Below are 19,183 nucleotides of genomic sequence, written 5' to 3'. Positions count from 1 at the left end.
AAAAAGTATCAGCAATAATTTATATGTAACTCTAAACTCTATCATCCATACTCCTACTTCCTTCTCCTCCTTCCACATATACACATTGGTTGATGAATTAGAAATAAGAAGAATCATGCTGTTATATGCTCATCTTTCAAAACAGAAATCTATGTAAAAGAAATGGGTAGTATACATATATGTATACATATGTATATATGCATATAAAATATATATGTAACCCAATTTATATGTACGTATACAAATTATATAGATATAATTAGAACATTGGTAAATTTATGATGCCTGAGACACATGCAAAAAAATCCCTTTAATTAATGAGGTATTCTGTACTTTTTGCCAGCGTCTCATCCAGTGTGTGTTTTTATGTGTATCTGTGTGTGTATATATACATATACACACATGTATATGCAATTGATTTTTCAAAGCCAGTAAGAGTATTCTCTTCTTTCTTTTGGCTATTTATGCAGCTCACCCTAAATTCAAATTTTATGTTTAAGTTATAAAAACAAATTGTGGCAAGACTTTTAAAGTAATGTGAAATAGTTACTCAGTTTTATTTCTAAGCTGTAGGAAATGGTAAATACACTATCTCACACAAAAAAGAATCTAAGTGTTTACAAAAAGCAATTTATTTAAGGTATTACCAATACTTAAAATTACCCTGAGAAGTTAATAACAATTGTAAAGATGGGCAATGAAAGGGTAATAGTCCTGATTTTGAATGTACTGTTAAGGGAATTTAAACACAATGGATTTCTTGTAAAAATGAAAATTAATATATAAAAAAGAAAATTCCAAGCAGATTACAATCTTTTCGGAAACTACTTAGGATAAGCTTTATATTTCTAACATTTGAGTTAAGCACCATTTCATACTTAATACCATTGGACTTTGAAATATAAAAAAGGTTGAAAAGTTGTACCTAGAGTAGAAAAAAACTAAGGAGTATGAAACATATTTTAGAAAGAAAGAGTTAATTCAATATTTAAAAAAATAAACAGGTGTTATAGTCATTAAATGATATATACTACTTAAACAGGGTCTTTTACATTTTCACTTCAGAAAATCTGATGCTATGTAGATATGTAGTATACATATCCAAAGAGGTCAAAAGGGTTTTTTTCTTACTTAAATATATAATGTATAAACATATATGTGATTTCTAGGCAAAACTTAGGTTTAATGAAAAGAGAGCTACATTTTATGGTCCCTGACAACTATTATTTATTCCCAGAACACAGCTGTCAAAGCAAATGCACTTCTTGCTGTGTTTTTCAGTGTTTTGTTTTTGTTTTTGATTTTTGTAGAGACAAGGTCTCTCTATGTTGCTAGGGCTGGTCTTCAACTCCTGGGCTCAAGAGATTCTCCCGCCTTGACTTACCAAAGTGTTGGGATTAGATCTTGCCAAGCTTAGGCTTTTGTTTTGTTTTTGTTCTCAATAAATTAATGAATCCTTCCTATCCAAGTTCACTTAATGTATAAAACAAATTTGGTCAAGGCCTCATTTTGCATTAGCTTAGGATTGTGTCACAAAACTCTTAAAATTTTATTTGAAAGAAATAAGTTTGGACCTTTCTTAAATCAGTAAGTTGGATGTGATATAAGTAAGTCCCTTAAAAACAAAAGGCAAAAGTGAACAAAGTTTTCTAAGGCAGAAAAGTGCATCCCATATTACCTTTCTATTATAGAACTATACTAATTCAAAAGTAAGACTTCAGTCAAAATATTTATTATTTTCCTTAATTGGCTTAAATGGTAATGCAAATATTGTGAGTCTGCCTTAAGTTTCTTAGATATTATACCTTAAATGTCCCAACTCTTATATAAAACCATACATGACCTAGTGTCTTTCACAATTCATACTATAGAAGCTCAGATTTAATTGTATATGCATTGAAATACATTCTCTCCTTGGCCATTGCTATCACAGACTTCAGAAAGAATTGCAACCATCGTATCACTTAGGCCCTCGGTTATGAACATAAACACACAGGAAGAAGAGAAGAGAGAAAGGACTAAGGAGAGAGAAGAAGAAATGCTGATTTATATAGTTTCCAAGGCGTAGTAACCATATCCAGAAGGAAACATCCATAATACAGATGTGCTGTGAGTACTTTTTCAGTCATTAAGAAGGTCATTTTAATGTATTTAAGAAGAGTCACCACATGCCACACCAGCTATGAATGGTTAAGTTATATGTAAGGAAAATAATTTTACACGAAGTTTCAAAAGATTTGTTTGTTTGTTTTGCTTTGTTTTAAGAAAGAGGTTCTCACTCTGTTGCTCAGGCTGGAGTGCCATGGTGCAATCATAGCTCACTGTGACCTCAAACTTCTGGGCTCAAGTGATCTTCCTGCCTCACCTTCTTAAAGTGCTGGGATTACAGGCATGAGCCACCACACCTGGCCTTTCCAAAGTTTTGAATAGAAAATTGCTGAAGAGAAATCTCAAGCCTTTGTGGCTAATAGAATCTAAAAACCCCCCTAAAAAGTGAGGATGCAATAAGATGGCAAAAATATAGACTCAAAACGACCATAAGACTGGAGGTAACATTTTATTACCACCCCAGCACTTACACTGAAAGCTACAGCTTGGAAGGCTTACCAAATCCTGAGGAACTGTCATATAAAAAGATGTTTAAAAGGATGTAAACATTATCTTCCATATGATGGCCACAATGACAAAAGCCTAATTGTTATCTGTTAAGTTACAGAGCCACTAGCAGGGATACTTCTCCCAAAGTTCCATTTTCAAATAAGTGCAGGCGCCCAGTGGTGCTGCCTTTTGAAGTGCCACCTGTGGGAAGACTCACAGCTAACATGACATCCGTAACCCATTCTCAGGAACTTCTTCAGAGCTGAGGCACACACAAGAGAAGCAGAAGCCGTATCAGCAACACTGGGATTTGCTCTCTGCTCTCAAGTTCTCTTGATCTAGCTTAATTTTGTCCACATCGTTTTCTTCATTAGGAAAGCTTTGGTGGTTTGCAAGAATCTTCTCCACTAGGAACCGGGCAGCTTCCTCTATGTTTATGTTATCCTGTAATGCAGAAATGAAGAACAGGATTAATTTTTAGGATTAATTCTTAGAATAAGGCATTAAGAGTATGAATGCGACCAGGAAAATTTGTTACAGGTGGCATTGCAAGGGCACAGCTACTTTCCTCTAATACTAAAGTGTGTGCCCACTTAGAGTTGAATGTTAAAGGATAATGTGGTGATGGAAAGAACCCCCGTATTTTTATGAAGGACACCTTTTCTGATGTTCCTATCTTAAACCTTTGCCACTGAGGTTCAATGAGCTATCTTAATGCTTGAAAAATGAATCTTTGCTCTGGGCTGCAATTCATATAATAAAGCCATTCCAAATAAAAAAAATTCCTGCCCTTGAATATCTAATTCAAGCAGTCAGGATACACTGTGAAAAAAATTGAAAGGGCTCAAACCACATTAAAATATGATAAAGGTATCATGTTATTTCTCCATCTCTAAGTACAAATTATTCCTTTTAGTTGTCATGCATAAATTAGCCTGAAACAATGCTGTCAGTGCAATGTCCATTAACGACACCCCAAGGAATTATTAGCTGTCACAGCATTTGTGTGGCTGAATTATAAGTTATCATTAAATACACGGTAGGTAACACATTGCAAAAACTGTGCTTATTTTTAAAAATATTTAACTGTTCATTTTTAAATAATTTCAGATTTACAAAAACATTGCCAAGAAAGTAAACATTCCTACCATTCACACATATTTCTCCAATGTTAACATCTTAGATAACCAGAATACAACTATCAAAATCAGGAAATTACATAGTAGTGTTGTATCAGTGTTAGTCTAACAAGCTTACTCAAATTGCATCAATTATCTCAATGCCCTATTTCAGATCCAGGATCATAAGCTGTATTTCACTGTTGTTGCCCTGGTCTCTTTTACTCTGGAACAGTTCCTCAGTCTCCTTGCTTTTCATGACCTTGACACTCTCAGTGAGCACTGGCTGGTGAATATACCTCCATCTGTGATGTTCAATGTTTCCTTATCATTAAATTCAACTTATGTATTTTTGGCAGAAATAAAACACAAGTGATGTACCCTGCACAGTTTATCAGGAAGCATACTGCTTAAAGTTGTTTTTGCCAGGTTTCTCCACAGGAAAGTTATTATTTTTCCCTTTGTACTTAGTGCAAATATGTAAATATCCTGTTTCACACCACACTTTCCCCCACTAATGTTAGCATCAATTAATTTCTCCCTACAACAATCATCACTGTGGTGTTTAATGGTGACTTTTTTATTTCTGCCATTCCTTCTACATTTATTAGCTGGAATTCTACTGTTAGAAAGAGGTTCCACACATGTATACATATGTAACTAACCTGCACGTTGTGCACATGTACCCTAAAACTTAAAAGTATAATAAAAAAATAAAAAGAAAAAAAGTTTCCCTTCTCCCCCATTTATTTATTCATTTATTCATTTCTATCATGGATTATTAGTTTACTCTGTAAGTTGAACCCATTACAGTAATTATTTAGTTTGTTGCTCAAATTGTCTCACATGTTTGGAGCTTGTATGGCAGTATCCTGTATCTTTGTCCCATGTCCCCATCATTTCGTGAGCATTTCGTTAGTTTCTTGCACAACAAAATATCTCAGGCACATCTTTACTTGACTTGTCCCACCCGTCCTAAAATCAGGCATTTCTCCAGGGATTCCCATTCTTTTTACTGAAGAATGATATTTAAAAACTGAATTTTGAGCACGAGGTAAGTTAATTGGTTCTGTGGTGTCATTCCTTTTAAGCCCTCTCAGCAGGTATGGCTAGTAAATAAATGTATGTATACACACATGCATCTGTATCAACTTCTTTATCTGTTTACACATATGTGTGTGTACATACATATATCTATACACACTCACATATATATATGCATATATTCTTACACACACACATATGAAACCTGAAGCTCATATTAATCTCTAATCCAATCCAATGCTACAAGGTTCATTATAGCCTTTTTCCTTATTTGTAAAGCCTTTCTCAGACAACAAGAAACCTAAAACAGCTGTGCTATTTACAGGCATCTTTCATAGCACTGAAACAAGCTTTTTATTTATGTTTTACCTCCACTCCCAAGATAAGTGTTAACTTTAATTCAAGTATTGATCTTTTGAATGTCCAAGTGACATTCAGTCCCAGCTATCCCCATTATAGCAAATAATTATAAAATTCTCTAACTGTATTTGGAGACAGTTGGTTAAAATTCCAATGTTAGTGTAATTAGTCACATGTTAATGTAATTCCCATATGTTAATATTATTAAAGTTTCATATTAGAAATCCATTATTTGCCATAAAGGTGAAATGATGAAATTTATTTGCAAAAGTTATCTTTTGCCTATGTTTCTAGTGAAAGTCAGATGACTGCAATTCAAGCAAAAGTCAGATCTGAAGTTAGCTGCTGGCCAGCTCAGAATTGTACCTATTAGTGACATTTAGGCAGTACTTTAAGCCTTAACTCTAAGATTTTTAACCTAAATTTTTTTATTACTGTTATTCTCTTGGAACATGCCTGGTTTACTGCTAAGGAAATTCTACAGAAGCTGCTTCTATTATATTTGTAGGGAAGCACAGAGAAAACTTGAAACTTTTACTCTTAACCAGTGTTTCACCTTTCACCTCTGCGTGTAATCCTATCCATACATAAAATGAAACCGATGACTTACATAGTCACAAGCTACTAGTCACATGACGTCTTACATCTGGGGGCAAATCTGGATTTATTATCTGAAAGATTAAATAGAGCCTAAAGGGGAATTTTGTCTATCATTTATAAAACTCCTCCACCAAAACGCACACTCGCATAAGCAGTTATATTTACTGCCTTTTTTTTTTTTTGTCTTTTTACAGCAAAGCTGGCAAGTAGAGCAAATCACCCAATAGGCATACAGAGCAGAGGGCATGAGTGTCCAGAAGAACACACCTGTAATCCTAGTGCTTTGGAAGGCTGAGGCGGGCGGATCGCTCCAGCTCAGGAGTTTGAGTCCAGCCTGCGCAACATGGCAAAACTCTGTCTCTACTAAAAATACAAAAAGTAGCTGGGCATGGTGGCACACGCCTGTGGTCCTAGCTCCTTGGGAGAATGAGGTGACTTCTCTATAAGAAGGCTTTCTTTCTGTGATTTTCTCCTTCATGTCAGGTTAAGTGCTCACATAGCACTCCTGGGCTTCATCTTTCTTCTATCACTATGTTTTATTTATGAAAGGAAATTTTAAGATGCTATATTTATTCAAACAATTAGCCTCTAGCTTAGGAGTGTACATTTCCGCCTGCAGTAGACAGTCTTTTTTTTCCCAGTGACTCCATCACTGCGCAATATTTTTGGAGCAGTCTCCTTTTGTGCAGTCTCTCATTGCTTTGCTTTGATCCTGCAGATCATCATTGGCATCAAGTAGTTTTTCACTCTAAGGGTAAGTTTCTAGTAGAGCTAAACCCAATCTGATAGTAAATATCCAGAATGAGGTGGGTGATTTGGAGGAACAATGATACATACATACATATATAAAAACACACATAAACACACACACGAAATCCACAGAACATAAACTAAAAGCTAGAACTGTGTTAAGATTTCAACAAATTTATGGTATAATGTTTATCTGTCATCACAGAATTTTTCAAACATTTCATCATTCTTACATAAATCTGATTGTCACTAACCCCCTTAAGTGAAACTTCCAATGCACGTAACTCCCCCCAAACATTTTATATATGTATAATTTTCACCTTTTTTCTATATCTAGACTGTTAAGATTTTTTTTTTTTTAAGATGGGGTCTCACTTTGTCACCCAGGCTGGAGTGCAGTGGCGTGATCTCAGCTCACTGCAACCTCTGCCTCCCAGACACAAGTGATCCTCCCGCCTCAGCCTCCTGAGAAGCTAGGACCACAGGCATGCACCACCATGCTCAGCTACTTTGTGTATTTTTGGTAGAGATGGGGTTTCACCACGTTGCCCAGGCTGGTCTCGAACTCCCAGTTCAAGCGATCTGCCCGATCCATCTGCCTTGGCCTCCCAGAGTGCTAGGATTACAGGCATGAGCCACCGTGCCTGGTCACTAGACTGTTAAGATTTTTGAAAGCCAACTTAGTGTTTTATTTTTTCCTTCAGAAAATATTTTATTCAGCTTTCCATAATAGACAAAAGAAAAAATTCTCACTCTACTGTTTATGAAGCATACCACAAATGTTGATACTTTCCGGCTGTTTCAAATCTTTTATACACAGTTAACCTAAAACTCTTCAAACATCATCTGAATAAATCTCTCTGATCTTTTCACATGGTCCTGCATGTGACACACATCTTCACCAGAGGCATCTTCCTATTCACTCAGCCTTTTGTAAAAACCAAAAATTCTTGTGCTTGACAATACCCCCATCCACTCTAGTTGCATGAGAAGTTAAAAACTCAAACTCACAGAAAATGTCATTTGCTTTTTGCTCTAAATAACTCTTTTTGTTTTGATGGAAAATCTGCCCTTCTATTAGCCATTAGCCAATTTGGAAAGCAGTCCTGTTGTGGACTGAAAGAAGCTATAACACATCCATGCTACATTTCTCATTTTCCAGACTTTCAAACACCACTCACATAAATACATCTAAATACTTTACAGTTACAGCTCAGATTTATGAGCCAGAAAGCAAAAGATGCATAAGCAAAGCAGATCTCACCTTTGCAGAGGTTTCAAACCATCCGGCAAAGCCATGTTCTTTGCAGAATTGGTCCATCTGGGAAGGACTCTGGCTACTGTCCTTGTTCTGGTCACATTTGTTAGCCAAGAGGACAGCAGGGATAGGGCTGCCATTTGGAAGATGAACTTTACTATCCAGATCACTTTTCCATTTTAAGACTGCCTCAAATGTGGAACTTCTTGATATATCAAAGACTACAAAAGCACCAACAGCTTCCTTGTAGTATACTCGGGTCATGTTGCCAAATCGCTCCTGCCCTAGACATAAATATAAGAAAAAATTAAAAACTTGTAATTCAGACAGAGTCTACATTTAGGTATAACCCCTTTAACCCCAAGAGCAATACTATGAACAAATATCTTCCATTCCACAGCAACATAACCTGGTGTGATCAAGGCTATCCATACAGACCATGACCCATAGAGCAGATGTGTCTGATAATTTGGTTTAAGTACATAATGAATTAGTTTTATGTTCTGTACAACATATTCTCCATAAAAACCAATATGACAATATTTAAAGCTACAAAGTCTGTCATTTATTCCAATTCCTCTCTCCTTAGTCTAAGAGAAGAGAGGCACTAAAGGAAAACACAAAGCTGGAAGTAGAGGAAGAAGAGACAAGAATAGAAGAAATGAAGCCTGCAGGAAGGAGATAAGTGCAGTGGGTAACATGCTAGTCAAACAGATTACGGCTGGACATGAGATAAAGTAGTTCATGTTCTCAAATCATCTCTCCTTCTTATCTCTAGCCCATACCCACTTCTGACTCAATATGCAAGATTTCACCCCTGTAAGTAGTAGACACATGAAAATCCATTTCAGAACAAAAAGCACAATTGGTTGTGTTGTTACAAGAAGAATCAATTCCAGGGTTCTTCAGATATCATTGTACTTTTCAAATAATTTAACTTATGTCAAACACTTTTGGAAAAATCTTCTTTGTACATTATATAGGACTTTGCAAAGCATTCTCTTACTATCTGCTATTGTACTAATCTTTGGCATAGGAAAGACCCTTCTTTTCATCTGACAGATGTAACAACAGGAAAATGGATGCTTGGCCAGGATTATAGTGGCACTGACTAAAGAAGACAGGACTAGAATCCAGGTCTTCTGACTTCCACACACCTATAGAAGTGGGATGCTAGCCTTTCTGAACTATCTTGCAGTTGCCTTGACTTAGTTACTGACTACAGTGTGAAGGAAAAATGATTGGCAATCAATGCACATCTAAGACGTATCATTCTGTTCTATGATAAAGACACTTTTCTCTTGAAACACATGAGCAACAGGCTTTATCTACATTTTATTGATACATTTTCTCTGCACAGATGCAAAGATACCCCAAAATATAAAATTCTTCCTTCTTCAAACTCTACAATGCAATATAATTTTATATATTGTTTTAGGGAATAATGGAAGAAGAATAAAACAATGGTCAAATGTGAATGGATAATTTAAGGTTTGTTTTGTGATGACTCCTTATATGGTTTAACTGAAGCTGTACTGTAATAGTCCAAAGGTCTAAAGTTTACTGTAACAAATGGTCACATATGAAACCCTACTATTATGTTCATATTTTATTGTAATGTAAATCTGACCATTATATAGTTCACTGGCTCATAATGCTGACATTTATAAAAACTTAGATGATATGCCAACTGTTCAAAATCGCTATTCTGCAGAAAGACTATATGCATTGAAATGATTCAGACTCCAATTTCAAATGCAGTGCACACATTACCAACCACTTCCATTTTTATATATTTTAATTATTGAATATGAAAAGACTAAGCAACAAGATATGATAGTCTTAAATTAGGAAATTGAAAAAGTAAGATTTCAAGATAATTACATTTATATTTACATTTCTCCAGTGAGTCATGATGTTGAACATCTTTTCCTGTGCTTATTTTTTCATCACGTACATTTTTTGGTAAACTGTCTGTTCCAATCTTTTGCTTACATTATTAATTTTTTTATCTTCTTCTTTGGGAGTCTTGAGATTTTTATATATTCTGGGTACAAGCCCTTTGTCAGATAAACAAAAGGTAATAAAGTATTCCTTTGGACTATATCTTTAATTTAGAAAAGAGAGTGGGGTGCCAAATGAGTAAAAGAACAGTCAGAAACCTAGAAGTTAACAAAGAGCTGTTAAACTTTAGTGACTGTTGCTTTTTTTTATTTTGTGAATCATCTGTAAATTTCAGTATTTCCTTTTATTAGTGAGTCTTATTTAAATATTTACTCATATAACCTTTCCGGTAAGCACAAGAAAATCAGAAATGTTTATGACAAGTAATTTAGAAGAAGATCCTGTGGCTTAAAAATATTAATTCATTTTCTTTAGTTCCCAAGATTAGGATTCAAAATTCGGTGGCAGTCCTGACATCAGAGTGTACTTTTTAAACAACCACACTATAGGGCAAATTAAAAGTATCAATTACATGGTTAAGTAAGTGAAAACAAAAGGCAATGGCTAGGAGAAAAAATGCAAACTGTTTATCTGACAAAGGGCTTGTACCCAGAATATATAAAAATCTCAAGACTCACAAAGAAGAAGATAAAAAAATTAATAATGTAAGCAAAAGATTGGAACAGACAGTTTACCAAAAAACGTATGTGATGAAAAAATAAGCACAGGAAAAGATGTTCAACATCATGACTCACTGGAGAAATGTAAATATAAATCACAATGACACTTCACACCCACAAGAATGGCTAAAATTAAGAAGTCCGAATACACCAAGTGTTGACCAGGATGTGGACAACTGGAACTCTCAAAGTCACGTTATGTTCACACATGCCAAATAAAATGTCAATCGACAGATTAATGGATAAACTATCGTCTAGTTATACAACGAAATACAGCTCAACAATAGAAAGGAAAGGAACAAAACCATGGATACAAGCAACAACATGGATGTATTTCAAAATCATTATGCTTTATAAAAGAAGCCAGGTCAGAGTGCAGGTGGGTAATGTTACATGAATTCATTCATATCAAATTGAAAAAAGTGCAAACTATGCCAATATGGTAAAAGAAAGCAGATAAATGGTTGCCTTGGGAAAGGCAGGGTATATATATTCCAAAGGGGCAAGAGAAAAACACTTTTGCGATGATGAAAATATTTGAAATATTGACTATAATGATGTAAAAACTTTTCAAATTGTACTGCTTATTGTATGTCAATTATACCTCCATAAAAGTATACAAAATAATACCTACATTCGAGGGTCACTGAGAGGGTTAAACTTAGTCCCTGCCTAAGACTTCCAGGGCAGTTTGATGAACTACAGCCAATGGCATAATCCACCTAAAAAAAGTTTTACTGGAATTCAGTCACCCTTATTTGTTTACATATTGTCTATGTCTGTTTTTGACCTACAATGGCAGGGTTGAGTAGTAGCCACATAGATGAAATGGCCTACAAAACCTAAAACACTTGTCAGGCCCTTTATAGAAAACGTAGCTGACTTCTGTTTTAGGAGGCTAAGAATATTCTATATCTTGAAGTGGAGATGGTATATAAAAATTCATAAATGTATCCACTTAGGGTCTATGCATGTTAAGTTATACTTCAAGTTCAAAACAGTGTAAAATGCCAGGTAAGCCCTGCATAAACGTCAGCTATTATTAAGTGCTCCACAAGTTTATTGCATGATGAAAGCCTGAGTATGCTTTTTAAAAATGGCACATTAAACATATGAAAGCTTTAAACTATTAGCTCGTTATGTGCTATACCTTGTAATGGTAAAAATGGTTTGCAGAGAAAAACAAACTTGATAAAAGTCCAACTATACCAGAGATTCAGAATGCCAAGCACCCAAATTCAAGCAACCTCAGGCAAGAAACTTTTTTGGCTTAACTATGCCAACTGGTCTCAGGGATCTTTAGGGATCACTAAGTCCTCCTGGCTCTAACATTGATATTTTAGGTTCCCGTATTATAACTTGAATGTTATACCGATTTTCTATATATTCTACAATCACTGAATCCAGATGGCAATGGGAATAAAATGTAAATAACCTAGCATCAAAAGGCCAAGACCATGTATTTAGGGAAATAGTTTATTTTCTAAAATAATAGTAAAATATACTTTCTATTTTAATGAATTTGTAATCTCTTTTTAAGAAATTCTTAACTAATTCATTAGTGCTTCAGAGATGGTAAAGCAAGTTAAAAAACAAAAATTTCCAAAACACATGAAGTTTAATTAGGGAGTGGGAAAAGATAGGATGAATTTAAAATAATAATTGTAACATAAAATTAAGGGTTGCTCTCCAAAAACCTAAGTAGGTGTAACCTATATTTAACTATGTTGCTTCAAAGATTTACAACACATAGATATGCTAAGTTCCTCCAGTTGTAAAACTAACTTAAATCACGTACAAAGTATCATTTTTGCTCATCTACCACCTTTTGAAACTGAGATTAAATAAATCTGTAAAGTAAAAGAGTAACAAAACTGAATGAAAAAGTAGAAAAACCACTACAGATGATGCTTAAGAAAAATATCTGGATAGAAGTGAGCGAAAATAATGGGGAAGAGGAGAATACATGGGCATCTGTTAATTAGAAAGACTGTTAGAGCCTTAAACTAAACCCTTGCCATCCATTTATTTTCATCTGGGTCTGTCTTTCTCAAGATCAGTAAAAGAACAGTGAAAAGACTAGATATTTGCAGCCTACTCAACTATTAAAAAGCACAAAAAAACTTTTGAAAATATAATTGAATAACAGAATTCTAAAGCAACTTTACCTTGTTCTTTTTTCTCACCCTCCAGAAGTCTCCCCAAATTTATATCTATGCACTTCTTTCACCATCCAAGAGAAGATCTCTACAAACTTAAGATAACTTCAACTTGTGGACGTAGCCCACTCTCTATTACTTAAGTGTTGATTTAGTGTGAAATCCTCATTATTTTAAGGAAATGCTATTCCTAGGCTATAAATCTGAGACCTTCAAATTTTCCTTCTTTGGAAGAGTACTTTAATCTCTCAATCTTTAGTCAGTGCCTAGGAATATGTATTAATTGTGCTTTGTTTTTCTGTATTTTATGATGTTTTGACAACTTGGGGCACTGTGGGCCTGGGGTGGGACTGACCCAACCACGGTTAGCGGTTAGCTAATTTCTAGAGAGAGCAAAGGAGCTATCTTAGAGCACACCTTTGATATGTACACCGTATCAGTCAGCCCATCAATCCTAAATCCATACCTCCCACCTGTCTCCTTGCACCAGGCTCCTGCAGTCTGGGACACTATCCCCTATCCCAAATCACCCCAGGGCCCGATACTTGACAACTAGAGACCACTCCTATCACCCAGAGTACACCAAAATTATTCCAACTAGCCAATCCTCAACTTGCTCAGCTTACCTACCCTACCTCACTGGTTCCTTCCTGCAAAAGCCACAGTAAAAGCTCCAGCCCACGCATTTTCCTTGCTCCTTCTTTCTCATGACCAACCCTGCTGCTTTTCCCTGTGATCTTGTGTGGTGTGGCATAATGTGCCCCCACTCTTAGGAACTGTAATAAACTATCTTTCAAATGGCAATCCATCTCCTGATCTGATGTCCCCATCATATCTGACTAAAAGCAAAATCCTGGGTACATTTATAACAGAATAAGACTCACTGAAATTTTCATATCAAAAGCTTAAGAAAATTGGAAGGTCAAGACAACATATACATGACTAATTTCATGATAACCAGAACATTTGAAAATTTCGAAAAGTATTTGTGCTGCTGTTTTGACATCAATAAACCAAAATTATGCTATCCTTTTAAAAGCGTATTGCTTTCATATCTGAGTCATGAAACCTGTCTCCATACAAGTTACTATACCTCTCTGTGTTTAGATTACAGGACCACTAAAACCTACAATTCATTCAGCTCAAAAGGTAGAATGGCAAATGGCTGAGAGCAAAGGAAAGTTGTAGAACTTCCTATCTGTGCTCCACTATCTCTACTGCTAACCTGAGCACCTTTTAGCTTATGAGGGCTAATTGAGGCAGTGAAGAATGGTAACATATTCAAAACGGAAGGGCAACAGGACTACCATTATCAGGGGAATTTCCATGTGCAGTAATACAAATATGTTATTATGCTGACCAGCTGCCTGCCTGGACAATTGTGAATGGATAGCCCAGACTGTGGCACTCAAAGGTGTCTCAGGACTCAGGAATAGTGAAAGATTTACAGATGTAAATGAGCCAGTAGGCTTTGCTTATAATTCAGCACAGCAATTGAGCTTGAATAAGGCTGAGGATGGCAAGATAGTACAAGAGCCAGATTACCCATATGTAACAAAGATTTTAAAAAGCCTTGTAAATGACTTGGTATGTAATCAGCCACCAATAAACACTGGAAACTTAACTGCAGGATCTGTGTTTAAGATGGAGACTACAAATAATTACACAGACTAATTCCTCAAAGCATGGCTTCTTTATAATTAGAAATATGTGTATATCTGACTGAAAACTACCTTTAAAATCAGGAAAGTGTCAGAGGTAATATTCTAGATTCTTGCTCATGAAGGATGATAGGAGAGTTATGAAAAAAAAGACAAAGGGAGATTACTAGGTATACTAATTGACAAAGTATAAGATGGAGCAAGGCAATCAGGATCCACATTCTATTTTGGATGGGAATTAAAACAATGTAAAATAAGTTTAGGCATAAATTATATAGTTTATATCTTCTAAGCATGCATTTTATGCTTGGGTAAATATCATTTATATGAACTTCAGAGCAGACTGTTCTCAATTTGTCCTTTGGCCCAAAGGAGAGTTACTCATTCAGATTTTTATTAAAAAATGTTGATCCTAAACTCAGTCAATACATGAAGGCTAAAGTATACTAGACCTAAATGGACAAACTTGTTTTTTAAGATTTAACCTAGACCAGTCTTTCAATTTGCCTGAAAAATTCTATGGTGACTAATAGGCAATAAGTACATAATAGTAAACCAAATACTACTTTACCTATACTGAGCATTAAAAGGAAGATCAGAGACATCTCTTGCTATATCTTGAGTATGCATTTATTAAGATCTCTGTAAAGTGTTATCAAAGACTTCTAGATTTTAGTATATTTCAGTTATGTTTTGAGCAGCAGTCCCAAAGTACGTGTGAGTTAAGAGATCGCAATTGTCTAACACAAAAACTGCACTAAACTGCATCTGTATTTTAAAGCCAGATTCCTTCAATGCCATAAGAACAGATTCATGTATCTGAGGATCACAATGGTTCTTAACTTGAAGAGTTCAGCTGAATCTGCTTGGCTACATGTGTAGAAAACATTTGACAATTCTAGCCTATCATACTTGCCAAAGCTTTCAAGGATGGAGATTTGTCATAATTTCTTTACTACTTTGCCCTCTCACTAAAGCAACCAAAAAAAAAAAAAAAAAAAAACCTAACTAGTAAGAACACCACACCTTAACTTAGTTATGGCAAGTAGCTGGCTCTACTTACTATTTTGCAATCAAAGACTATTTCTATTATTTGAGAATTAAATATGATCCAACTTTGTTACTACATAAGGCAAGTATGCTTAGCCATGGGGGAAGTTTGTGGAGCAGCCTTCAGTTTGCTTTCATTACATCATCATTACTTAATTCAAATGGTATGAGCTGAGATTCACTAGTAGCTCAAATATTCAAATCAAACAGTTAGTAATGTAGTTCTCCAAACTTTAGGCTAAAGATTTTTTGTTTTGTTTTGCTTTTTTTGGTCTCTAAAACAGTTTTTTTTTTTTTTTTTTGGTCTCTCACTAAGCTATTTTTCTCCCTCACTTTCCTTATATTAAAATTCTATCTCTGAAAATCTTACTTATAATGTAAGCCTAATAATTTCTATAAATTTACCTCTAATTTTGTAAATTGCTGGTCTGTACTTGCTGTATGGGACAACAATACCTGTTGAAACAATATCTAACATCCAGAAATCCCTTTTGGAGATCTTAAACTTCTGTTTTCCTCCCTGGTAAAACTCAAGCTTTGGATTTAGTGAAAAGTACAAGGATATCCCATCTAGGCAGATGTGTATCAGAGTCTGATAAAAACTAGATATGACCCCTTCCTGTCATTCGAGGTCTGTGATTAATAAAAAAAGAAGAGGTGATACCAGAAAGAAAATTTATATCTTACTCCTGCTTTTACTTTCTCAAGTTTCTAACTACAAACACTTAAAAATCTAGTTACTCATACTAATTTAGCAGCAGTAGGACCCAATCGTAATTTAATAACAAAATGCCATAATTTACATAAAGAGTAAGGCAAGGTCGATCACCCTTGTAAGCAAGGTTTTAAAACCATCTTTGTGAAAATCCTCAGCTATGTTGCAGATTCCTGGAGAATGACTGTCACATGGTAAGGCAACCTTTAGAATCCATGACTTTGTCAAGAAGCAGAAATACTGCTCATTAGGGTTCTGTGCAACGGCAGGAAGTGTTTCGAAAAAACCTCTGCCTTCAAAGATGACTTTTCAAACGAACTTTTGGTTTTTGGTAACAAAAAACAACAACAAAAAGCTGAGTCCCTGGCTGATTACTCCTTTTTTCTGAGGGACTGAGTTGCATACATTTATTCTCCTATCTGAGGGACAGAAACGTGCTCTTAAATGAATGAGTTATAGGTTACAATTATTTAATACTCTTTCTTATGTAACAAGCTATAAATGACAAGAGCACTACCTGGCAGACAGACAGTAGACCTGTGATCCGCCCCCCCCCAACCACTCTGCTACCAGCCAGGTAGCTGTACCCTCTATGGGCTTCAGTGTAGGGACTGTAGAATGAAAGGTGGCCTCAGGTGTCCTCTAACCCTAAACCAGCTCCCATTCTAATGCTGTACTGCAGACTGTGCTTCTTAACACCTGTAATGATTGAACAGAGTAATTTTCGTACTTTTTTTTTTTTCTGAGATAGGGTCTCACTCTGTTGACCAGGCTGGAGTACAGTGGTGAGAACACAGCTCACTGAAGCCTTGACCTCTCCTAGGCTCAAGTGATCCTCCTGCCTCAGGCTGCTGAGTAGCTGGGACTACAGGCACACACGACCACACCTGGCTAATTTTTTGTATGTACGTATGTATATATGTATGTATGTATTTTGTAGAGACAGGATCTCACTAACAGCCCAGGCTGGTCTCGAACTCCTGTGCTCATGCGATCCTCCAGTCTAGGCCTTCCAAAGTACTGGGATTACAGGCGTGAGCCACTGGTGCTTGGCTTGGTACCATTTCTATGAACTTTCCAATAGTTAACATCATCTTAAAACGCCCACTCCCAACCACCACACCAGGCAAAGTTCAAGTGTTCATAAATCAGAGCAGAGGGAAATGTACCCCCTCAAACAGAACAAATGAAAGCAAATGGCAGAGAAACAGTGTATTGAGGAGTGGGGGGGCGGGGGGGGGGGCGAGGGCACCAGGGATGGGACTAGGTGTTGGTTTAGCAAGAGAGGAAGGAGTGAGTGTAAAGTTTCAGAAAAGCTTTCCCAAATCTTCACGGAGTGTCTGTCCTGGGCTTCCGATGAGAGCAAAGTATTTGAGGAATGGAGTTTCCCTCACAAAGGCCAGTCTCAGAGCCAAGGCAGGTGGTGGAAAATGATCTGGAAAGGAACCTGGCTTTTGGTCTTGGTGGTGTCACTAACTAGGAGTGCAGCTTCGGGTAAGTCACCCAATCCCTCTGAACTTGAGTTGAGGCTGAGAGGCGCCGGCCCGCTCCAAAGCAGCCTTCTCAACTAGTCCTGGTGTATGTATGATACACTTGCATTATTCAGAGTTCAAACTTCTGGAAAAGGCCCCCTGGCCTCCTCGCCTCCCTTCAGGAGAGCGAGCTCTGGCGTGCAGGACCTGCACCAACTCCTACTGCCCATCCCATCCTCCGGGCCCCACCGAGTCCAGCCGACCGCGTCCATCGCATCTCGCCCTTGGATTGGGCCTCTCTCTTCTCCTAAATGTACCCAGGCAGACGAGTTCAGGCAGAGAAGAAAAAGAAAAGAGGCAGAGAGGAGCCAGGCGGCCCGGCGGGGCTCTGGAGTGGGAAACTCGCGGCCGCGCTTACCCGCGATGTCCCACAGCTGCAGACGCACCAGAGTCCTGCTATCCCAGTTGAGGACCTTGAGGGCGAAGTCCACCCCGATGGTGGCCCGGTAGTGCTGGGAGAAGAGCTGGTGCACGTAGCGCTTGATAATGCTGGTCTTGCCTACGCCAAGCTCGCCGATCACCAGCACCTTGAAGAGGTGCTCGCGGGTCTCGGGCGCCGGGGCGGCGGCCGCCCCCAGGCCGGGGTCCCCGGCTCCGCCGCCCGCCATGAGCGCTGCGGCTGTCGGGCGCGCCTGGGCTCCGAGTCTGGCCCCCTGCCCGGCCTCGCGCTCTGCCGCCGCGCCCCCGGCGGCCGCGGAAACTCCCCCGAGGCCGGCCCGCCCTCCGCCGCGCCCGCTGACGCCGCCTGACCGGTCACAGGACCCGGAACCCGCCAGTGCTCGCGGCCCGGGCGGGGCCGGACGAGGGCAGGGCCTGGCGCCGGCCTGGGGAAGACCCTGCGCGAGGCGGCTCCCGCCCTGCGCCCCTCAAGCCCGGCCGGGCCCAACTGGACTTCCTCTCCCGGGCGGCGCCTCCTGGCGGTCGCTGCGTGGAGGGAGGTCCAGACGCCCGCTGGTGGGCCCCCGGGGAGCCGGCCTGGAGCCTTCATGGGCCCCGGAGGTTCACTGGGGGCCTGAGTAGGCGCCGAGGTCGTTGAGCCCCCTCCGGGGCCGGGGTCGGCCTGGGGGGTCAGCCTGGGTTCCGGGCCCAGCCGGGAAGCCTCTGGCCTGGAAATCCACCTCCTGTCCTACTCTGACCGCAGGGAGAGCCACACCTGCGAGCCTTGCCTTGGGTCGCCAGCAGTCCCCTTTAGATGGGAAAGGAAGTGGCACCTGACCAGGCCAGGCCTGGTAGTTCTGTTTTTAACTTTTTGAGTGAACCTCCGTAGGGTTTTCCATAATGGCTGTTCCAGTGCACATTCCCACCACCAGTGTACAAGGTTCCCTTTGCTCCGCACATCACCGACACTTATTATCGCTTATCTTTTTTATAACAGTCATCCTAGCAGGTGTGAGGAGATACCTAGTGGCTTTTCCCTGTTCATTAGTGATTTTGGGCGCCTTTTCTTATACCTGTTGGCCATTCGTACTTCGTCTGAAAAGAAAAGTCCATTCAGATCCTTTGCCCATTAGTTAACTGGGTGTTTTATTTATTTATTTTGGCTGAGTTCTGTGAACTTAATGTATTTTGGATATTAACCCCGTATCAGATATATGGCTCACAAATATTTTCTCCCAATCTGTAGGCTGTTTTTTTTTCATTTTGTTGATTATTTCCTATGCGGTGCAGAAGCATTTTAGTTGGATGAAGTCCCATTTATCTAGGTTTGCTTTGG

The 19,183-nt window shown here is 38.2% G+C and overlaps 1 protein-coding gene across 1 annotated transcript; it reads right to left on the bottom strand.

Moving 5' to 3' along the window:
• Positions 1-2,543: 2,543 nt before the first annotated feature.
• RAB32 (RAB32, member RAS oncogene family) lies at positions 2,544-18,251 on the bottom strand. Its single transcript, XM_003255847.3, has 3 exons — positions 17,828-18,251; positions 7,735-8,012; positions 2,544-3,042 (listed from the first exon to the last, which is right to left on the bottom strand). The coding sequence occupies exons 1-3, from the start codon at positions 18,075-18,077 to the stop codon at positions 2,893-2,895; spliced, it is 678 nt and encodes a 225-aa protein (XP_003255895.1). The 5' UTR covers positions 18,078-18,251; the 3' UTR covers positions 2,544-2,892.
• Positions 18,252-19,183: the final 932 nt, after the last annotated feature.

Source organism: Nomascus leucogenys, chromosome 3 (genome assembly GCF_006542625.1).
Source record: "Nomascus leucogenys isolate Asia chromosome 3, Asia_NLE_v1, whole genome shotgun sequence".
Lineage (NCBI taxonomy): Eukaryota > Metazoa > Chordata > Mammalia > Primates > Hylobatidae > Nomascus > Nomascus leucogenys.
Note: the sequence above shows the minus strand (reverse complement) of the source record. Positions and strands in the feature narration are given on the sequence as shown.

Coding starts and splice junctions, on each gene's coding strand:
- RAB32 (XM_003255847.3), bottom strand. CDS start 18,077: ATGGCGGGCGGCGGAGCCGGGGACCCCGGCCTGGGGGCGGCCGCCGCC. Junction 8,013..17,827: donor GCAGCTGTGGGACATCGCGG/GTAAGCGCGGCC, acceptor ATTTATGTCTAG/GGCAGGAGCGATTTGGCAAC. Junction 3,043..7,734: donor GGTTTGAAACCTCTGCAAAG/GTGAGATCTGCT, acceptor TCTGCATTACAG/GATAACATAAACATAGAGGA.